The sequence below is a fragment of the Paramormyrops kingsleyae genome, chromosome 3 (assembly GCF_048594095.1).
Source record: "Paramormyrops kingsleyae isolate MSU_618 chromosome 3, PKINGS_0.4, whole genome shotgun sequence".
In the NCBI taxonomy this organism is placed as follows: Eukaryota; Metazoa; Chordata; class Actinopteri; order Osteoglossiformes; family Mormyridae; genus Paramormyrops; species Paramormyrops kingsleyae.
In genome coordinates, this window is record NC_132799.1 from 14,133,264 (window position 1) to 14,157,094 (window position 23,831).

Here is a 23,831-nt window from a genome sequence, read left to right on the forward strand (position 1 = left end):
TGCAGGATGAGGGAGGTGTTGCATAAACCAGAACCAGATCCCATGAAGTTCTGGAACTTTGACAAGGGGGGCATGGTTTGGCGCCTGAGGGTGACATTACACACATGCTGGTGATCCTTTCAATAGTGCGTTTACATGCGAGTTCCCCCCCCCCCCCCGCTCGCGCTAGGGGTTCAGGGTGACGGGACAGGTGAGGACAAGCGGGGGGGACAGGTGACAAATAGGAATGTATCTCCTGATATGTTAATGAGAACCGGCTTCCAAAATCCTCAGATTAAAATATCTAATATTAATTAGTGAAGTCAGGTAGGCTTGTTGTGACCCAAATTGTAACTCGAAGGTGTGGGGTCTGACTGATGTAATTTTTGGCGAGGGATATTTGACATATAAAATTAACAATTAAAGATCATAGTTAATAATTAAAATAGTTCCCTCTGCAGCTCAGGTCCAGTCCAAGTTCCATGGCCCTGGCTGAGCATTTTCCGGATTTTCTGTTCTCTTCTCAGTTATAAGTAGGAATTCCCCAGTGTCCTGATGCAGCTCTGAGACCTTTGCTGCCACGCGTGCAGGAGCTTCCACTGGGCTGTACTGCATGGATCTGTCAGGACCACGGGGTATGCCCAGTGTTGCCCATCAGTGGTGACGGACTCGGGGGGGGAACCTTGTGAGAGGTGCTGCGTACGAGGGAATCAAGCAGTGAGAGACGTTTCAGAGGCTGTGGGAGATGTTGATATGATCTTGAGTGTTTCTCTAGATTAAAATGATGCTTTTTAACAGTTCTGTGAAGGTAGAAGCAAGCAAAAAAGACTGCACAAAAGGGAAAATGGAAATGGTCGTTGTTTGTTCAGTAATTAATATTTGGGGCCTGTAGACATGAAGAAACATCTGCGTTTTTGTGGAAATAATTGCTTTCAGTCTGCACAGCCTGCGCAATGGCGTGGCAATGCGGGGACTGCCGGAGGGCCGAGAACCGGGAGGATGGGATGCGCGGCTGTGGAATGCCGGCCACCTGTAGCTGAGATTAGCACGCGGAGACATGCAGTGACACACTGACACTCCAACCCCCACACGCAGCGATTATGTTGGATTGAGCAACACTAAGCTGTTGGTACATCAGTGGAGTGGAACGTGCATAGAGGCAGGTTAAGCGTGCGGGGCCTCTCGTCCACCCTGATGGCGTCTGCCTGCCAGCTCGCGTGGCACCCTCACCTGCTGCACGTCCGCCGCGACCCGCTTTGCTGCGACAAAACGACCCATTTCGTTTTTCTGGATGAGTGATTCTTTGGCTGCTGGCAGCAGATGTATGAATAAGTGATAAGGCCAACTTAAAAGCAGCATCTTTTTATTAGTTTCCTCTCAGAGTGCTTCCTGAAGCAGCTGGCGCAAGGGATCCTGTGCCCGCATGCATAATTCACGTCGCATTTCTTCGCAGTCAGCCATTGGCTAGCTCGCCCAAGTGATCCATCAGTTTATTAAATATGATGGATTGGAACTCGTATACAAACCCCTATGCTAAACTATCATATTAGTTCCTTTGTCTAGGTGCATTATGATTATTTTTTGGCTTTTTGTCAGGAAGATTGGGTGTTTGCTTATTAAGTGTGTGCATGTCAAACGTTGGGTGGTGGGTTTGTGTGGTGGGGGGCTCAGGGGGTGTCCAAGTAATTTCCTTCTTCTAAAATTTGGTTGTGTCAATTTATTATTATTTATTACTATTATTATTATTATACTTTTTATTTTGACTTAGGTCAGTCATTTGAAAATGGTCTCCTTCTAATCAAGTTCAAAATTTACCAAGTCTCGAATTTGTCCTCCATCATGGTCTTTTAGACGTTGAGGTCAGTGTTAATTGATATTTGACCTCTGACCTGCAGAAAGGTCCCCGACCTTTTTGACCTTTGCGAATCGGAATGATGTCATGTGTAATGAGCGTTGGGAGTGACAGCTCCCAGTCAGATGTCCCAAGTGGTCCAACTCTGGGGTGTTGATGTTGAATCATGTTGGATAGGAGGAGGTCCGGTCAAAGGGGCATGAGCAGGCAGGATGTCAGTGTTTGCTGGTCCCGCTTCCCTGTCTGTGGTCCAAGCTTCAGCATCTCCTGGCTGTCAAATGATGATTAGAGCCAGAAAACAGTGGAAAAAGAGGCGTCTCAGCGGGTTCTGAAAGCATGATATCTGTTCCATGAGTCAGCAGATCGATGATTGATGACAGCAGTTCTGAAAGTGCCTTATTGCCGTTTGTTAATAGTCGTTATTCGTCATTTGCACAGTTTGGGTCTGACCAAAGTACGCTATTGACAACTCATAAACACGCCAAACAGTGTGCAATGTGCCAAGGTTAGAACCTGTGGCGTGTTTGTAAGTTCCAAACTTCTGTAAGGTGAGGCTATTGAGGAGATCTTTAACAAAGTCTAAATGTCGTCCATTTCTCTCTCTTTCTCTCTCCCCCTCTTTCAGGCTTGGGCCTGGATCAGTTCTTGGTGAAGCGCTATGATGGCAAGGTAAGCAGACGGACCCATTGGCTTACTGAGTGGTATTTTGATGTTTCACCAAACAACACTGCAATCCCATTCCCATAATTCTCTTCTCTCTCAAACCCCCCGGCTTGCCGTCCAGACCTCGGTGGGATTTTCTCTCTACCTTTTGTCAATCGGGGGTTAAAGCGAGCACCTGCATTTTAAAAGGGGGCTTCTCTGCATACTGCCATTAGTAACACCCTGTCCCCTTATCTTAGATGAAGTTTAGCCAAACAGCACTTTCGTTTCACATCTAAATGTATGATTGTGTTTAATATGCTGCTTGACTATGGCTGTGAAGGACCTTGTAAAGCTCAGGCCTGGACCTGGACCTTCTCTGGCAGTGGTGCCTCTAGTCGTCCTAGATCATCCGCTTTCCAGTCAGGCTGTCATGGGAGTGCCCCCCCGCCCCCCCATGGGTGACTATCCTGCTACCCCCATAAATGTTAATGTTGGTCGTCATCTCAGCACCGCAACCGGACCTGCTGACTCTCCGTAGCTATAAACCGCGGCTAATAAACGGCTAACAGAGAGGTAGGCTGCGCGTGGATGCTAATGGAGTTTGCATGAGCTAAACACTCGCCGCTCAAACTGCTTGCGCCTTGGGCTGCACCACAGCTGCAGAACGGAGCAGGAATAAATCACACTCCGTGTTCTCACCATGCCCAGTCTCTTCCCTTTCTTTGTTGTTTCTTCCCCTGTCATCCACGCCCGAGGACTCGAACCCTGGGCTGTGTCTGCAGGCCTTCCCCTGTAGCTGCCAGCTCCGTAGGACAGCTCTATCTCGCCACCCACCGAAGCTCAGGATCAAAGAGTCGGAAGCTGCCGGCACATTATTATTTTCGTCATTTTGCTTGTTGGCCCAAAGTCAACGTCGAGTGGTGAAGCCCCCTTCTGAGCAGCGCTGCGCCTTCAGACCAGTGCCAGTCTCCTTCCTCAGTTTATAAATGCACAATCTGCTTATTCCCCTCCCTCTCTTCCCGTCTCTCTCTCTCGCTTCACTCCTTCCTGCTGTCTGGCCCGTTGGTTTCAGCGAGGAAGAAGCCCAGCTAGGTTTAACCGTAATTTTGGGTTGAGCGTTTGACCGAAGACATAGAGCAGTCCTCATGTTTGTTGACAGGCCGGATGGCCGCCGCTGACAGGCCACGTCTCTGGCCGACTTGCAGTTCATGCCGGGCTCACAGCAGCCTCGTGGGATTTATGAGCCGTGTGCCCTCATGTAAATCAGGCTGGTTAGCGCGGCTCTCCGGGCACATTTACATTCGTAGATCTCTAGGGAGACGCACCACCATCCTGTCCCGTCTCTGTCTGCCGGTACCAGAAGACGCCCCCCCCCCCCCATTTCCTTTACACCTGCAAACTCGCCATTATCTCCCATCAGCATAACAGGATGCCGTGATGCCGTAATGAATTCCTCATGGGTATGCTAATTAGGCATTTGCTTATTAATTAATTATGGGTCGAAGCGGTAGGTTCCCGTGCAGGTTGACGCAGGGAGGCCGTAGGGCAGTCTGTTTAAGTTTGAGCGGACTGGTGCATTGTGGGTAACCCCTGTACAGTAGGGAGGCCCATGGGACCTGTGGCAGTGCGTAAAGCGGGTCTCTGCCACATCTGGCCGTCTTACGTTCCTCCTCATCTCCCTTATCCCCATTACTTGCTTCATGATGCCGTTTCTTCCTGCCTGTTTGTCCTGTTCTCTGTCTGAATTGCCCTCACTTCCTGTCAGTCCCTAACGGCCCCCCGACGCGTGCTATCACCCCAGTGCCCTCTCCGCTCCTCCTCATAATCTTATGATGTTAAACTGTTGCCGTTCTTTCAGTGACTGCTGTTTGTCTGCCGTGCCTTTTACGATGTCGTTCCTCCTCCCCCTTCTCCACGTAACCAATGACCTCATCCATTGTCTCTCCCCCTCCCCGATATGCTCCTTTACTGCCTTCTCCCCCCTCTGCAGGACTTCTGGCAGGTATGGGGCGTGTGCCAAGCAGCATGCCTGTTTATTTTTTATTTTTTGCGTGAGCCTGACTGATGCTCTGCAACTGGACTGACTGCACCTTGTCTTCTTCACCTTTCATGTCTCTCCCCCCTCCCCCAAAACGTGTAAAATATCTACCCAAACTCCGGCTGACGTGATGCCAACCAGGAAGTCCTTTCCGATCCGTTGGCAAGGGATTAAAATGGCAACTGAAGGACTCATGATTAATTGCCACTTTCTCATTCCTGTTTTGTGTGACCAGACCGGGCGCGCTTACCTATACCAGACCGGGCGCGCTTACCTATACCAGACCGGGCGCGCTCACCTATACCAGACCGGGCGCGCTCACCTATACCAGACCGGGCGCGCTCACCTATACCAGACCGGGCGCATGCCCAGCGGCTCATTAAAAATGCACGGGTCCCATCAGGAGACATTGGATTGGTGATAAAGCAGCAGCAGATTTATTTTGCACACTGTCAGTGGGTCTAGGGTGCTCATTTCTACATCAGCAGAAACCGTCCCTGAACCATGCCGTTGAAACACTGGGCAGCGATGGGCGGCCTGAGAAATAATGATTGTGCGCATTTTCCGTCATTCTGCGGGGTGGGGGGAGGTATCTCTCACTCCTGCAGCCGGGAGCCGGGCATTACGGAAGCGGGGGATGGAAAAGAGTGGGAGTCGGGGTTAGGAGTAAGGAGGAGTATTCCTAGTTTGAAGATTTTTTTTTAATTTTTTATAAATATTGGCCGCGCCCTATAATGTACTGCCATCTCGTCCCGGGCGTCCCCCGGTTAGTGCCCTTTGCTCCCCTGGGACAGGCTGCCGGCTCACTGTCACCCTGTACTACAGAAACAGCCATAACTGCGGATGGATATTTCTGCAGGCAGGGAGTGAAATGGTCAGACCTTTTTCCCGTTGATGGATGGCCGAGCGCTGAACTTCAGCGCAGATTCCCCCCCCATTCTCCCCATTGAATAATTCAGGCCAGAGGCTTCCCTTTTTTGTTCCACGTGTGGGCAGTGTGAAGCCGCGCCGAGCAGCGCTGAATTATTCAGGCCGGGCCAACCGATGCCATCCGTGCCACACGATGTTCTTATGATGTATTCGGGATGTTTCTCAGCTGCTGTCGCGTAGCTCTGTGGGCATCGAGGTAACCGAGTGGCCACAGGTGCAGCCCAGAAAGTCCTTTGGTTTCCATAAACCCAATAAGCACGTCGTCCGTCTTTATTTTGTCCTCTGACATACCTACTCTCCATGCTTGGTGCTGCCGCTTCTTCCCAGCATGCACTGCTCTTTGCTTGCATCTCTAGATGACAAAGTTAGCCATGGTGATGGGAGGTGTCCTGTTGTGTCCCCCCCCCCCCCGAACTAGCATGTGCTGGCACCACAGGGCAGTAAAGGCACATGGTACAGATTGCGTCATTGTAGGGAGATCGTCTCTCTCTATCTCACTCTCTCACTGCCAGAGACATGTGCCACTTTGCTCTGTGATGTCACTATGTGCCCAATGGAATGGCTCCTGCTGCAGCCCTGAGACCTGCTCTGACCACCAGGGGGCACCGGTCGCTTGCACCGGCATACGCACGTGGAATGCTGGGGGAATTCTTGCCATGGAAAAGGCTCATATTTTTTTCCCATCTTTATTTTTATTTTTTTCCTCCAACCACTGACCTTTAACCTCTTTGCAGGAACTCTTCAAGGACGGCCATGGCCATAATTTAAAAATTTCTCTCTCTCTCTCTCTCTCTCACACACATACATACACACATACACACAGTCGTTTAGTCATGTCTTCTTGATGACCGCTCATTCATTTCTATAGGAAAAATGCTAATGCTAACTATGACAACCTTATCCCCTACCCAACCATTACCATAAGTAACCAAACAAAATACAGAAGTTTTTGCATTTTTAGTTTTTTCATTGCAGTCATGGATCTATATAAAATACAGTTTTCCCAGGAAACTGGTCCCCCTAAGGTAAAAAAAATAAATAAAAATATTCATCACGTATTGATCATGTTGTGGGGACACTTGGTATACCTGGACCACACACACACACACACACACACACACACACAGACACACACACACACACACAGACACACACACACACACACACACACACACAGACACACACACACACACACACACACACACACACACACACACACACACACACACACACACACTTCCTTAATCCTCTGCACAACAGTTGCAGACAATCAGCACCCACATAGATATTCGGTTACCTGTTAAAACCTGCTTTTTTTGTGGCACCTCTCTCAGGACAGTGATGAACTGATGATTGACAGTGGATTGAACTTAGTGACTTTTACCCTGTAATCTGTCTTGGGTCCTGGACCGAATCTAATCGCCGCTCCTTTCCGAGCCTGCAGCACAGATCCATCCGCAGGCTTATAAAAATTGATTTTTTTTTTTTTTTTTTTTTTTGCAGGCGTTATATGTTTTAGTCTCTGAGTGATTTCTGCACTTGTGTAGCGGCTGCTTGCTGAGTGGGGTGTAGCTGAAAGTATGAGCGGCGTGTGAGCTGAGCCCGATGCGTGTGAGCTGAGCCCGATGCGCGTGGGCTGAGCCCGATGCGCGTGGGCTGAGCCCGATGCGCGTGGGCTGAGCCCGATGCGCGTGGGCTGAGCCCGATGCGCGCCTGGTGCGTCTGTCTGGCGGTGTGACGTCTCTGTGTCATGCTAGGCGGTCAGCCTCAGGCTGTCAGCCACGCCACATTGAGCCCCCCCACGGAATCTCCGGAGACCGCATCCCTGCCTGCCATCAGTTTTGGGCCGAGTAATTGAAAATGTATATTTTCTTCACCGGATGACTTGGGGCATCTAGCGTGAGCGCTCTGTCGTGGCATCCCTGCTGTGGCATCCCACAGATCCAGCAGGGGGGGGGTGTCAGCTAAAGCCTCTCCCCTGATAGCCTGAGTCTGCGTCAGCTGCACAGAAATCTGCACGGGGGGGGGGGGGGGTTGGAGTTTGAGGCTCTTGTGTAGATGCAGGCTTGCAGATGGCCGCAGGAGACGCTCAAAGGTCGTTTTTTCTCTGACACCCAGCAGCGAGGGGGCCGGCCTCTGGGGGGCGCTGCCGCTGCCTGCGGTCCACTGGGAGGCATCTCTTTAGCTTGTGCTAGAGAAGCTTCAGCCCCCGTTGCTTCCTGGAGCACAAGCCCTGATGTGAGCACTAATCGTGTGACAGGACAGGACTGTGGGCCACGGGTGGGACAGGGGTACCAGGGGCTGGGTGTGACAGCCAGTCTCTCTCTCTCTCTCTCTCTCGCTCTCTCTCTCTGGTCTTCTTTCGGTCTCTCTCTCACACACACACACACACACACACACCTGCTCGCTGTCTCACACTCCGTTTCATTCCCATCTGTGTTTCTTCCCCCCGTCTCAAACACACCAGCTCCTTAGATATGGACACACCCACCGTCAGGTGCTTCCCTCCCCCACACACACACACACACACACACACACACACACTATGTGTCTGCACACGTGCACATATATATTCACAGTGCCCCCCCCCCCCCCCCAAAGCATGCATGCCGTTCCTCTGGTGCCCTGGTGCTTCTACCACCCACTAATGGGTCCATTAAACCGCTGTCATGACAGTGGCGCCTTTGGAGGTGCAGCAGTGTCTCCTCTCCCTCCCCAGTTTAGAACGTAGCCCCCCCACACTGCTGACTGACCAGCCCCCCCCACCCCCCATTTCCCTGGATATTAGTAAACAGTCACCCTCCCTGTCTCTTCCTTCCGTCCTGTATCTTGGTGGAGTAACTGGACTGTGCATCCACCCCTCCCTCCCCTGCCAGCCCCACCAGGCTGTACCTCCTGCCCCCACCCCCACTGCGGCCAGCCAGGCCGAATGCGCCTCTTCATCATCCTGTCTCCTGGATGCACCACTTTGCAGGGCTGCCAGATGGGTGTTACTTAACCTTGAGCCTCACACTTATGGTTTTTTAGTGACAGGGTGGGGGGGGGGGGTCTGGTAAACCGGTGTCACCATCCCTTTGAATGGCTACCCTCAGGTGACCCCTGCGAAAGTCGCTGCGGTTAGACGTCTATCAGCTTATTTCTTGGAAGTGAGGTGCTGAAGTGTCCCAGAGCGCCTCACGTTGGGGTTTCCAGTAAAGCGTCATATTTCCAGCGCTGGGGGGGGGGGATGGCCTCTTAATTCTCAGGATCAGTCGCTTTTCCCCGTTTGGATAATGTAACACACCTGGAGTGGAGGAGACGCCCCCAGTGGCCGGAGGGTGGGACTACACCACCTAGGTATAACCCGTCAAGATGACCAGTGGCCCTCCTGTATCTCACTGGGAGTGGGGGGGGCGGACTGCTCCCAAGGACCATACTCCCCCCTCCCTCGTCTCCCCTTTGCCAGTTTCCCAACCGTTCTGTGACCTGGCTTCCCCTGTAATCTCGCCAGCATAGGAATTCTTCAAGCTTGCAGTTCTGGTCATGAAATAAAGAAGTACTCCTGCCCAGATGGAGCGTTTGGCCCATTTCGACATTAATCAGTAATAAATACTAAAGGGATTTTGCCTTGTGATTCGGCCAGTGACTCACAGGCTGTGTGTGGCTGTATGTTAGTGTGAGTGCCCTTTGATGAGGTATGATGTGATTGTGTGTGTAGAGTAAGGCTCTGTCGACTTGGCAGCAGAGGATGGGTGAAGCTTTAACACTGTCTCTCTCCCTCCCCCCTTTCTTTTTTGGATCCGCGACAGAATGAGGTAACCCCCCAGAGACACGGCCATGCTGGGGCCCTGGCATGCCTTGTGTGCGTGTGTGTGTGTGTGTGCGCGTGCGTGCGTGCGTGCGTGCGTGTGTGTATACAGATCCGCCATATGAACCGGCTGATACCGCGAGTCTCCTCGAGATGTGGCCTGGTTCACACATGTCCAGGGTGTGTGTCAGGGTGTGGTTGACGTGTAGATGACGTGTAGATGACGTGTAGATGACGTGCGAGTGAGTGGCAGACACACCTTCCGGCCTTCCTGTGCGTCTCCACATGTGTTCATTTGTCTTTCCCTTGGATCTGGGAAAGACTTTCTGTCCTTTCTGCTGTTTTCATCCTTATGAAGCAGCTTCTCAGCCTGTGCTTGCACACCACACTGGGTATGACTGTGGTTCTTGCATGAACGCATTTATCCATCGTCCTTTTTTGCATGTGCCGTCACGTCCGTTTTCTTCCTCTAGGGGGCTCTCAGCCCGGTGTGGGGCTGCTCGGGTCTGGGAGGCCCTCTGTCCCTCCCCATCTCCCTGACACCCGTTTCTTTCTGTCCATCTCTGGTTGAGCAGAAGATAGCTCAGGAGCGAGAGAAGTTTGCAGATGAAGACAGCATCTTCTACAAACTGGGGGAGTGTGGCCTCATCTCCTTCTCAGACTACATATTCCTCACTACGGTACTCTCCAGTGAGTATCTGCGCGCGCGCGTGTGTGTGTGGATTATGTTTATATTATATTGTGGGGACCAAATGTTCCCAACTGTGATAAAAACCTGTTATGTTGATGTTATGAGGACAATTTTTCAGGTCTCCACAAAGATCTGTGAATGAAATCAAAATGCCAAAAGTCTCATATTTAGTTTGGTTACTTATGGTTAAGGTTAGGGCTGGGTAGGGGTTAAGGTCATCATGTTGGGATCTGAGTTTTCCCCATAGAAATGTGTGGAGTCTCCACAAAGATATAATTACAAGCCTGTGTGTGTGTGAGGGACCATCTTTGTGGTGTGGTTCTTATTGGCCCACTCTGAGTGCTTTGTACATTACTTATAATTTCGTATGTCAACATTCAGTATTATCAGAGGGAGTTGGTATTTAATGCCAAACACCAGCATAAGTATAGCTGGTGTCCATACAAATAAATATGGTTTATTTGTGCTTTGGGTCATTTCACGTAGCACAAATTACACGTAGTGTTTTGTGTAATAGTGTAGCCTGTGTTTTGCCCGGTGTAGCCGTTTATGTATTCTCTCTTATGGTCTGTAATGTCTTACAAGAGGCATTTGTGTTTTGTTTAATCTTATTTGGTGGGGAGTGATAAACATCAGCGTTAAGAGATCTGGGGGCTGGCTGGATTGTTTGGGGGTTAAGTCAAAGGAGCGGCCTTGCAGGGAATTAAAAAAAGAAATCCCCCCTGTTCCTCTGACAGAATAAGGCCTGTTTGGATTGTCCCCTTGAGCTGCAGCTCATCCAACAAGCGCTGAAGTTTCATTCCCCACTTTAGTCTGGCATTTCAGGTTATGAGGAAACTTGAATTCTTTCCTGGGCATTGAGTCAGAGAACTCAGGTTCTGTGGGGTGGCGTGTTTCCAAGGCCAATATGTCTATAATCTTCATGTGTACATACTCTCCCTCAATATACTACTCTTGCAAATACTACCTGTAAAATCTAATTCCATATATACTGTGTGTGTGTGTGTGTGTGTGTGTAATTCTCATTTGTATGCCTTCTTGTACCTTACTATCTATTGCATTTTAACATACTATTTGCATCCATTGTGTACCTTACTCTACTGTTTGCCCTTTCTGGGTAAAACCTGGATGTAATAGTATGGTACAACATTTTGTTGTACCTCTTCAATGAAGGTAAAGCTGAATCTAATCTAATCTCGCATGGCCATTAGCCCTCCCCCCAGCCTGTCTGTGATGAGTAGTTTGCAGGAGTAACCAGGTCTCTAACCACAGCAAGGGGGCAAATAAAATGACTATCCATTTTCCATAATCGGTTACCCAGTACAGGGTTAGGGGGAGCCTGGGCCCCCCCCCCCCAGATAGCACACATGTACACACACAAGCACGAACACACAAATGCAATCACACACTAAGGTTATTGGGATTTTGATGACGTCATTAATTTGGATGATGTCATTCCGGTATCTTGTCTTCGTATGAATTACACGATATTATTAGCATTGTGATTGTTATTAATAGTTTATTTACTGGTCTGTGTACCATCTGCTTGCGGCCCCTTGGACAGTAACCAGGCGACGTTCTTGGCCACTATGAGCTGTCAGTCACTCTCTGTCTCTCGCTGTTGCAAAGCTCCTCAGAGGAACTTCGAGATCGCCTTCAAGATGTTCGACCTGAACGGCGATGGGGAGGTGGACATGGAGGAGTTTGAGCAGGTATCACCGGCTTAGTTTCTCTCCTCTGCCGTCACAACGATGGTGGCAGCTCTCCTTCTCAGCGCTGGGCATGGTACCCACCCTGTCCGCAAGTCACTTAATCCTGTATCCCATAATCCCTGGTTCGATTTATTAAGTTTGTCCCAAGGTTTTGATACACTAAACAGGACTGGGTTAGACAGACTGATCGTTCCCTCTAAGCTGTAGAAAAACTTCCCGACTTTGGCTGACTTTCTGTTCCTCTTCTCCCTCATTCACTCTCATCCTCTTTCATTCATTCTCATCCTCTTGTTTTTTATTTCTCCATTTCATCCTCTTTCTTTTAGTTTTCTGTTTAGTTTAGGAAGTTTCATATGATCAAAGTACGTTTGTGGCAAATTCAGCTGTAACTGCACTCATTTTTGTTGAAGAACCAAATAGCTCAAATACATTTCTGAAAAGCGACCTTTCCGCTGTTGGCTGCTTCTACTGCCCCCTGCAGGTGCAGAGCATAATCCGCTCTCAGACCAGCATGGGCATGCGCCACCGCGACCGCTCCACCACGGGCAACACGCTCAAGACGGGGGGCTGCAGCTCAGCCCTCACCACCTACTTCTTCGGGGAGGACCTGAAGGGTAAACTGACCATCAGCAGCTTCCTGGAATTCCAGAGGAAACTGCAGCACGACGTCCTGAAGCTGGAGGTGAGTGTTGGGGGTGCGTTTCATGCCAGAAGGGAATCTGCTCCCTACTCTGTTTTACTGCTCCTTCAAATGGCCATAATTCTCCCAGAATGGGCTCCCGCATTGATGTTAATAGAGTTTGGTATATCATGTTGCAGGGGAATTTGGCCCAGTCCTGTTGGTCTTTGTTATTGCAGGGCCTTAATTCATTTCTACATCCTGCAGTTTCAGTCGATAGTGTTCCTTAATTCAGCAGGAATGCTATTCTTTATATTTTCGCACAATAAAAGCCAGCTGGTCACAGCCCCACCCTCTCATAGTGTGTGAAATCCACCAAGGGGGCCAACTTGGGTCGGTCCTGCATTTCCTACCCCTCATTTCCATGGCCCAAGTGCAGGGCATATTTCTGGAACCTCGGTGTCTCTCCTTGGGGGTTCTGGGCATCGCGCCTGTTTCCTAAGTTTTGTTTGAGGGAACCAGCTGTGAATTTGAACCGAAAAAGTTGTTGCTGCACTATATTATGTCAGGGGGGGAGATTCTGTTAGTTATCGATCTGTTCCGTACGTCACGGTTCACATATTTTACGGAGCCATTATTCACTGTGGGTCTGAGGGACCCTAATCGGCCCCAAACTGTGGTAGTGGGTAAAAGCTCTGCAAGAACAAAGGGCCCAGGAAGTCTCGACAGTTGTGTTCTGTCAGACGCAGAACGGGAAAGTGACAACCGCACAGAAGTATGGGAGAGCTGGACTGAGGGTGAACAGAAGCATATGCTGATCAGGGATTTTTCTCATCAGAACGTGCAGAGTAGTAATAGTTGTGTTCTGTGATTGTGCTGTTTTTCGGGAAACAGCGATCGTGTTACACACACCCTCGGGGAAGTGGACCGGGTTAAGTGGCCCATTCAAATGACAGCTTGACGTGGGTGAGACGGTCGCAGTAACGATACTGTCAGTGTGTGCAGCTCAATTTCGTGGGGGATGGGGAGGGGGGTTCTGTGTAATGACAGAAGTAGCAGAGATGATGACAATCTGGATCCTACACATGCACACACATACAGACATACAGACACACAAATACACACACACACACATACAGACACACAAATACACACGCACACACACACACACACATACCTCTTCTAGTAATGCGCTCTGCTACGAAGCTCCCCTGCTGTTTGCCTGCAGCAGTAATTCTGGAATTGCATCCTTCTTTTGGTGCGGGAATTTAATTTGCTATTACAATCTCTCCCAGTGGCACTTCGCTCTTACCCTGCAGGTCTGGCCCCTGCTAACCCCCCCCCCCCCCCACCCTGAAGTAATCCCACTCCGCTCACCCCTCAGCCATTTCAAATCCCATCGCCAGAGCACCACGAAATCACGGATATCATAGTGCATCTGAAAAGCACCCTGGCAGTGTCCTGTAATCAGGTCCCTACCAAAGGCCATTCACAGCAGGATCCCTGGTGGCACTGCCCAGCGGATTGGCGCATAAGACCGTGCCCTCTGTCCGGTGTGCGGGTGCCTTTCTTAGGTGGGTGTCGGCCATGGAATGCGAGTGAGCCGGAGTTAATCGCAGAAAATGAATGCCGTCGTTCCTCAAGAGTCCTTGACATTCTTTAATACACCTATAATCAAAGTGGCAGAATTATAAATTGTAAGTGAAAGGTCAAAAAATTAGTTTTTCTGGAATGTAGGGTTTATGTCTGTTTGCGTCCTGTCGTCCATGCCATGTTTAACTTATTCTGCAGCTGGAAAACACAGCTGTGAATGAGGGGGGGGGGGCAGCTCATGCTGTCAACAGGCGCATCTATCCAGGCAAATCCTCCAGCCTTCAGTCACTCTGACATGTCACCCCATGGTCATTTAAGCATGTGTCACTTGTTCTGTTTCTGGTCACCGCTGAAAGCGTCCATGAATATGGTTGCTCCACACGGTGGCGCTCACGCGCAGCTACCATGTGCCTATCACTCGAGGCCCTGCTGTCCGCCCCTGGCAGAGCGACTCAGTGATGCATAGGTGCTGACAGGCTCCTCTTACTTGCCGCAGTTCGAGCGCAACGACCCCGCGGACGGACACATCACGGAGAGACAGTTTGGCGGGATGCTGCTGGCCTACAGCGGGGTGCAGTCGCGGAAGCTCAAGCAGATGCAGAAAGGTCTGAAGAAGATGTTCAAGGACGCCCAGGTACGGCGGCCCAGGGGCAATGCGGCGCCTCGGCCAGGTTCACAGAGAATGCTGTCATATGTGTGCTTTTCATTATCCATGGAAATGTATGTGAATATATGAAATGAATCAAATATACTTCAGATTCAATACATGCAGTTTGGTCCATAACAATGACACAACTTTCACAATTTCAAGGAATTTGAAATTAAGCAATCAAGATGGGACAGAGGTATAGACTTTCACCTTTAATTCAAGGAGTTGAATACATATCGTATCAGCTGTTTGGAATTGTAGCCATTTAATATAATAATTCCCCCCATTTACAGGGGCTCAAAATTAATTGGACAATCTACCAAAATCATAACTGTAATGATAATGTTTAACACTTGGTTGAAGTCCTTTGCAGTCAGTGACACCCTGAGGTCTGGAGCTCATCTCCAAATGCTGGGCTTCCCCCCCAGTCATGCCTCACCAGGCCTTTACTCCAGCTGCTTCTTCGTTGGACTTTCTGCCTTTTGGTTTTGTCTTCAGCAAGTGGAATGCATGATCACTAGGGTTGAGCTCAGGTGACAGACTCTGCCATTGAAGAATATTCCGCTTCTTTGCCATTGAAAGCTCTTGGGTAGCTTTTGCATTCTGTTTTGAGTTTTACTGAGTAGTGCCATCCTATCAGTTTTGCAGAATTTGCTGAATCTCAAAAGATTATATAGCCTTATATACTGAGGAATTCATCCTGGTGCTTCTGTCAGCAGTCATATCGATAAACATTAGTGACCCGGTTTCATTGGCAGCCATGCATGCCATATCATAACACTGCCTCTGCCATGTTTTACAGATGATGTGATAAGCTTTGGACCACATACTGCTTTCATCTGTACAAAGATGTTCTTTCTCCAGACCTGGGCAAGCTTTTTTAGAAAGTCTAATCTGGCCTTCTTGTTGGTTACCAGTGGTTTGCACCTTATGATAAACCCTTTGTATTTACTTTCCTGAAGTCTTCTCTTAATTGTAGACTTTAGCAAAGTGCATTCCTTCTTTTTCAGAAAGTAACAAACTGTCGATTGGGCCACTCCTAATGTGGCTGTTGTCTCTCTGATGGGTTTGGTTTGTACTCTCAGCCAGACATTGACCTGCTTCACTTGTATTGACAGCTCTTTGGCCCTCATACTGAGAGTTCACAGCAACAGCTTCCAAATGCAAATTCAAAGTCCATACCGTTTACCTGTTTAATTGTTAATAATATTATGAGGGAACAGCCCACACCTGGCAATGAAACAGCTTGTTAGTTATCATTTTACTTTTGAGCCCATAGAAATTAGGGGACTATGTACACAAATTGCTGTAAATACGATATTCTTGTTAAACCCCTTGAATTAAAGGTGAAAATTTATGCTTCACATCTTTATTGATCTATTTGAAATCCATTGTGGTGGCATATCAAGCCAAAATTATGAAAATTGTGTCACTGTCCAAATTCTTATGGATGAATGATCCATCCATCCATCCATCCCAAAGGAAACTTCCCGCCGCGTGTCTGTGTGTGAAGATCGCTCCATCACAATGTAAGAGGGGCGTAGTCAGGCCCGTCTCGTATTTCTCTCTGGGTCTCTCACTCCATCTCTGTCACTGTCCTGGCTGCATACATATCACCAAGAGGAAGCTCGCTCCCCCCCTACCCCCCTCCCCCCCGGGACTCCCCGTCACCTGACTGACATGCCTGGGCATCCTGGAGTGATCAGTGCCATTACCAGGGCCCAACCCACACAGGTCACATCGCATGAAGGGTTATGCAGTGGGAGGTGAAGAGCTTTTGGATACAGCTGGATGGAGAAGCAGGGAGGAGTCACTTTAAAGCTCAGTTAATGCACCTGCAAGTATCGTGGTGAGGATGACAGGAATAATGTGACGTGAAGAGATCTCCACAGGGGGAAAAAGTGAAAACTCCACACACACACACACACGCACGCACACACACACACACACAGAGCGGAGGCACCATGCAAATCTCTGGAGATGAGCCACCTCTGATATTTACTAGTGATGTAGCTAAATCTGATTGTGTAACCAGTAGCGAAGTCAAAAACTGACACCTAAACCATTTAAAACAATGTGGAAAGGTCATCTGTCACTCGCGGAGACGGGACAGAGTGGAGCGGAGAGGCTAATAAGTTAGCGTGAGAGGGATGGATGGGAGAGCCAGTGCTGAAGTAGTAACGAAATTTCTCTGGCTTAATCTCTGCAGAGCAATGTGTAAATAGTGGGAAGGTATTGTGTTGCATAAGAACAGTGTCATTCTCAGCCATCTGTGACTCGTAGACGAGTCAGATTCAATTGAAAGAAAGCACCGACTTCAGCTCGACCAAATGTAGCAAGTGGATATTTTTACAGCAACAGCACGGCTTTGTAATAATCTCGTCCTTGTAAAGAGGTAATAAATATGCACCCCCCCCCCCCCACTCTCTCTTTAGGGAATAACTTTTGAGGAGGTGGAGAATTTCTTCACATTCCTGAAGAACGTGAATGACGTGGACACGGCGCTGAGCTTCTATCACATGGCTGGTGCCTCTATTGACAAAGGTACCCCCGTTCTTCCCTTCCAGTTGTCCACATTGTTTAATGCCCCCCCCATTTCTTTCTTTCCCTTCATCTTATATTTTCGTGATTCTGTTTTTTTCTCTCCTCCATGTTCCCCAGTAAAGTCTTTTTTTCATCTGCCAGCCATCCCTCTCTCTCCCAGGCCAGTCCTGCTATCAGCCTGTTTAACGTCCAACACTTGGAGTCCCTGCATCCAGCCAGACCTGGCAGGAATCCCAGCACTGGCATTTCATATTCCTCTCTCCATTCTTCTGTCGAAGCATGTGGCGTCACGAATGCCGCATGACCGCGGCGCGGCTCCTGGCTGAAATTCAGCAGCACAGTGCCCCCTGCAGGTCGGCATGGGTACCTGCGTGGCACCGGTCGTACGGCGGTCTCGTTCACACCAACAACTTTCCTGCAATTAACTCGGAGCTGTCGCCTGGCAATTACATTCTATCGATGTTGCCAGTTTCGCTCGAGCCGTTTTAACCAACTGGCCTAATAGGAGAAACACCATCTGTTCCTCCCCATTCTAATGGAGTTTTATATCCGTTCTGCTCATGACATCACCAGTCTTAGCAGCATCCCGTCGCTCTGCCTTCACTTCCTGCCCCGTCTGCCCCTTCCGCCCCTGCCTAGACGTAACTGCAGGTGGTCCCTACATGGCTGATAAACGACCCGTGAATGCTCTGGCTTGTCTCACTGGCCCCGTCGGCACGTCTAAGTCACAAGCTGACCCACAGGTGCTCTGGACGCGTCACCGTCTGCCATGAGCTGCAGAGAGCACCAGCCCCAAATGGCGAAGAGCCCACATTAATACATAGAAAGAGCCCCTGGGCGCCCCCTTGTGTCTCTGACCTGTGTGTGCAGCTTGAACCATGACCTCAGGCTACCCCCGGGGAACAAGTGCGATCACAGCTTCCTTAATAACTGGATTTTTAAGTTCTATTCTAGATGACAAATCCATGTAGCTTGTTTTGTTGGATTAAAAACGCAGGCCTGAAAATATTTCATTTGAACGCACCAGTTGCCAGATAGATTGACTGATAGATTGTCACCAGTGCTATCAGTACAGTAATGAGGCCACGGCGAACAGGCTGCCATCTTAATTGATCTACCTCAAGGCCTTCTGTCAGCTTGTTGTCCTCTGTCGCGCTCTCCTGTCTCTCTAATCCCACCCCTGGGTTTAGCCAATCAATGCTTCTTATGAGAAGATCTGGAGACTTTATCGTCCTGTCAGCTATTTTCTTTTTCTGTTTGACTCTTTTTCGTTGTTTGGGTTGTTTTGACCATAAGGCACTGTCGTTGGGATTGCTCTGTGCCTGGCTCTGGTTCTGGTCCAATCTCTCTCCTTCTCTGCAGCCCAGTCCTTGTTAAGCCCCCCTACCCTACATAATCGATCGGACCGAGCGATCTGCCGGCCCGTGACAGCCAGCAATGGATGTGTCATTCTAGCTGTCCGCTCTTTCATTACCCTGGATGCAGTAACGTGGAGAAACGCTTCATCATCTGTTTTTTTCTGCCCCACCCCATTCACCCCCCAGCCACCATGAAGCAGGTGGCCCGCACGGTGGCCAAAGTGGAGCTGTCCGACCATGTGTGCGACGTCGTCTTCGCTCTCTTCGACTGTGATGGTAAGTCTGCCTACCTTCCCCCCCCCCCCCCGCCGCTGTCCTCAGCCTGGCTAACTCTCACTTCCCCGTTTTGGCCCCCGCCCTTAGGCAACGGTGAGCTGAGCAACAAGGAGTTCATCGCCATCATGAAGCAGCGGCTGATGCGAGGCCTGGAGAAGCCCAAGGATATGGGCTTTACGCGCCTGGTGCGGGCCATGTGGAAGTGCGCCCAGGACACAGCCTGGGACTTCGCCAGCCAGAAGGCACAGTAGCCCGCTGCGCCGCGGACCGCCAGCAGGGGGCCGATTCTCCAGCCACGTTGGCTCATAGGACTTTGATACATTAGGGTGAAGTTTTAGGAGGGAGCTGGTTGATGTTTCTTTGACTTTCAGCACATCTGCCACAAGTTGTGTAGAAAGGAAGACAATGAGGGAACTTAAAAGGGGTGGAAAATCCAGGATGTGGTGTGATGGTTTTGGCAGTAAAATAATCAGGCAGCACCGGTCAGGCTCAGCTAAACTGCATTTCAGCCCAGTGTGTAAGTCATCCTTTCCCTTTTTGCCCACCAGTAGGTGTTAAAAATGCTTTACACTAATACACTTCTAGAATGTTTTGCTATACTTGGAACCTTCTTTAAAGCTAATGAGCTTTGAAATGCTGTACATTTGTCTCCTTAAAGTGTGTGTGTGTATTCCATGACTGATGCGACTGGTTTCTAAGCTTATTTTACATTAATTCCTACCTGATTACGTCTTTGAGGCTGCTGTGCCAACGCCTGGTTATAAATAAACGTTTGACCGGTGATACTGAGAGCAGACAGGCTTAATCCTGCTGGTGTGTGTCTGTGGCCCTTCTGATCTCATCACGATTGGCGGAGTGGTGCCAGGTGGGGTGGTGGGGTGGGGTGGTGGGGTGGGGTGGGGTGGGGTGGGGGGGGGGGAGCCATGCTTCCGTCAGCATTCTTTGACTGAGGTGGAGAGGACACCGATCCACCTGTGTGCTCACTGTCACACATGCCCAAGGACCTTCTCCATCTCACTCTCACACATGCAGAAGGACCTTCCCCATCTCACACTTGAATAGCCAAGGACAAACCTAAGGAGCGTCCACGTCTCTCTCTCATTCTCATACACACCTAAGGAGCATCCACGTCTCTCTCATACTCATACACACCTAAGGAACGCCCATACCTGGATCACCGTCTCTCTCTCACACGCCTAAGGAGTGTCCTCTCTCACACTCTCTCGCACATACACACACGCCAAAGGAGCATCCCCATCTCACTCTCATACACACTAGGGTTGTTCATTCCGAATTCAATTGCAAATGGCCCTTAAATTCAAATTCACAAAATGAATTGAAATTTATTTTGAGTTGCAGATGAAAACAGGATGCAGAATTGCAATTCAAAATTGAATTTAAGGAAGCGGAATTAAAATGTAATTGAATTCAAAGAAACTCATATACATAAGTCGTATTGTTAAAAGCTGCACTTAATATTTCATTAACATTTACACATAAAAATAAGACGGCATATACTGTATCATCATTATAATTGTCATTGATATTGAAAGAATGCAACATTTGAAGTGTCACCTACAAAATAAATAATTTGACTATTGTTTGTGTACCATTGTGAATCTTGTCAAAGTCGAATGTCTTCAGTGCTGGGTATGATGACTGCAGTGCCCAACTCAAGAAATGTCCTGCACTGTATGCCTGAGTCAACCATGTTTAGTAGAGGATGCTGACCCTTTGGCTTACTGGAAACCAAACCAGCATTCCTCAGCTAGCACAACCTGCCTGTAAACACTTGCCATAGCAGCTTTCTCTGTGCCTGTTCAGAGAATCTTCAGTGTTGCAAGAACAATGTTTATGGCAGAATGTTGCAATCAAAATTATAAAATATTTGAAGATTTTTTTTCTGCTGAAATGTAACTATTGAACAATGAGTTGTGTATTGCAATAAAGCTTGATCACATTTTCCATATTTTGCTTTTTGCTATACAACTACAGACAAAGTAGTTCTATGCATAAGAAAATGGGAGCAACTACAAGAAATACTTTTTGCCATGTATAGTTGCATTTGCTTTGGATGTTAAAATAATAAACATACTGTTAATCAGTAAACAAAAACAAGAAAAGATAACACGTTTCACAACTGGTTCAAACCCTACAGGGATTTTTGGAAACTCATCAAATTTGCTGGGTCATTCCATTTATATTCAACAAATGGTCGTTTCATCACCATTTTTGATTTTGATTAAATTTGGTATGGGAATTACACATCCCTTCCAGAACTGAGAAATGTTTTTTGTTAATTAAAAAAAATCCCTTTGAGTGATAGCTCAATTACAGGAAAAAGGTGCTAAGTAGCTGTGATAGTAAAAAAGAAAGCATTCTGCATTATGAATACTTTATGAAGTTGTATGAATACTGTAATGCGCTGTAGATACCTTTATAATGCATTATAGTGGTAGGTATATGCATTAAGGATGCTTTGTACTGCATTATAAAGGTATCGATAGTACATTGTAGATGAGAACTTCATAAGGCAGTCATAATGTATAATAAATATGGCTATGTGTTATGCCTTTTTATAAATATCGCATTGTTTATAATGCTTTATAAATGCATCATAATGCATTATGAATGTTTACTAAAAGCATAGCCTTAAGTGTTACCTAGCATTGTTTGAATGCCACAGCCTACTTGAGTGTTGTTGCTGACCATATCCACCCCTTTATCAGCACATTGTACCCAGCTTCTAATGGCCGCTTCCAGCATTTTAACATGCCATGTCACAAAGATCATAACATCTCAGACTCGTTTCTTGAAAAATGAGTTCATTTTGCTCAAATGGCCTCCACAGTCACCGGTACTTAATCCAATATAGCACCTACAGGATGTGGTGGAACGGGAGAATCACATCCGTTTGCAGCAAGTGTGTGACACTATCATGTCAACATGGATCAAAGTCTCAGGAATGTTTCATGCACCTTTCAAGCACCTTCTTGAATCTATGCCATGTAGAGTTAAAGCAGTTCTGAAGGCAAAAAGAGGTCCAACCAGGTACTAGCAAGATGTACCTAATAAAGTAGCCAGTGAGTATTCATCTACCATCTAGAACAGGGGTCTCCAACTCCTGTCCTGGAGAGCTACTATCCAGTAGGTTTTCTATCCTACCTGGCTTCTGATGAGCCACACCTGCTCCTGATAGTAGCTCTCCAGGACCAGAGTTGGAGACCCCTGATCTAGAAGGTAAATGTATAAAAATTGATGTTTTGTTAGGTGAAATTACAGTACTATGTTGTGTTTGCATTGAGTTCTTCAATTTATTCTCTGAACTGAAATGAATAAAATGATTCTTCAAATTCATTTCAAATTCCAATTTGACATTTGATGGGGTGTGGCCAATTGAAATTCCAATTCATGAATGGAATGGGGCACATTTAATAAATTTTGAATTCTGAACAACCCTGATACATACCTAAGGAACCTCCCAATCTCACTCTCTCACACATACGCCTAAAGAGTATCCCCATCTCACTCTTATACACCCAAGGGGCATCTATACGGCTGAACAATTTGGGAAAAATATCTAATCGCGATTTTGTCTGACACATTGCGATTATGATTTGCGATAGGCTATAGTTTTTTTATGTCAAACTTCAGTTTAATATCGACTGTGTAATAAATTTAAAACATATAACGCAAAATGAGATACTGTCAAAATATTAACTGGTCTATATTCGAATTGCTTCCAACATGAATTTGTTACTTTTACTTTTTTTAAATTAGTGGAGAACAATCCGCAATTCGAATATAGACCAGTTAATATTTTGACAGTATCTCATTTTGCGTTATAAATCTATCACAAAAGTTGTGACTGTGTTAAGTTAGAAAAGTAATAATGAAAACTAAATAATGAGAAAAAAAAATAACACAGGTCTACAAGAAAAATTTTTTCCAGGTGCCAGGGTTTTTTGAATAGATTTAGGGTATTTTGAGGGTGCTGAATTCAAAAATCCCATTACTTTTTCTGAATTGGTTCTAGTTTTTGAGATAATGGATATCCATGAAAATAATGCATTCCTCCAATGCAACTTGTGTGTGATAACAAATGCAATAGCTTTTGGTCTGTCTTTTGACTCTTTAACAGTGTTTTAGGTAATGAAATGAATGATGAAGCGTTGAAGGAGAGTCTGAAAATAAAATTAGAATGAAGTTCACATGTGGTGGTGAATATTTACCCTGATCAAATCTGCCAAGTCCTTTCAAAGGAAGGGCAACGTGTCTGGTATTTAGCCAGAAATGGTTAAAATACTCGTGATAGGGCCATGAAAAAATGTAGTTTGGCCAGAAGAAGGGGATCCAATCGGGCTTCACAAATGCAGTCAAAAGAAGATGTCCCTGGGTTTTTCACCTTTTTTGACTTCACCAGGTTCACATATTTCACAATAGAGGGCCGGATGCTTGTTTAACAGCTGGCAAATTTTCGAGCCACCGATGGCCACAGAAAGGTGGAGGGAATCTTGAGGATGATGTTGCAGCTGTGAAGTCCTCTCTTTTCGCTGGTGCAGAGTGGAAAAGAATATGTAATGCTTTGCTTTGAGCACTTTCTCCACCATCCACACTTCCACAAAACCAGTCTTGAATGAGCTGTGAAGGGTATGTAAGCCACAACTTCCTACAATTACTAACTGTGTCCCAGCAAATTGCTCACCACAGTGTGAATGTCATCATTGGACGTACAGGAGTGATGTCGACTAACTGTTTGCAATGGCCATAGCACAATCAAATCATACTTTTTCCTGTCAGATATTTTTAATTTTTTTTTTTATGATGTTAGGCTGTTTACTTATTAGCTGTAACTAAAATAAAAATATTCTTGCAATTCTGACTGCTTTTCAAGCATGTTGCGTTAACTATTAAATATCTCAGATATTTAATATCCCAGATACTAGAGCCAATCTTGCAAAACCAAAGTCATATTCTTAATCAGCACCATAAACTTAATATAAAACCGTCCAGACATCGTTGGCACCAAAATCACTGTATACCAGTGTAATAGCTATCTTGCACCTAACGCTGTTGGACCCCAAATAATAACAGCAGCGACACACTCAACCAAGAAGCCGTAATGTTCCTAACAGAGTGGCTGTCCTGAAACCGTAAA

At 47.5% G+C, this 23,831-nt stretch overlaps 1 protein-coding gene across 1 annotated transcript in view; it reads left to right on the forward strand.

Annotated features, from left to right (window-relative positions):
• Positions 1–19,462, forward strand: part of micu1 (mitochondrial calcium uptake 1) — a 34,178-nt gene extending 14,716 nt beyond the window's left edge. Inside the window, exons 5-12 of the mRNA XM_023822566.2 lie at positions 2,457–2,500; positions 9,807–9,921; positions 11,552–11,634; positions 12,116–12,316; positions 14,343–14,480; positions 16,931–17,039; positions 18,584–18,673; positions 18,761–19,462. Of these exons, the coding sequence (XP_023678334.2) occupies positions 2,457–2,500; positions 9,807–9,921; positions 11,552–11,634; positions 12,116–12,316; positions 14,343–14,480; positions 16,931–17,039; positions 18,584–18,673; positions 18,761–18,924 (944 nt within the window). The 3' untranslated portion in view covers positions 18,925–19,462. The remainder of the gene's footprint in view (positions 1–2,456; positions 2,501–9,806; positions 9,922–11,551; positions 11,635–12,115; positions 12,317–14,342; positions 14,481–16,930; positions 17,040–18,583; positions 18,674–18,760) is intronic.
• The last annotated feature ends 4,369 nt before the right edge of the window (positions 19,463–23,831 follow it).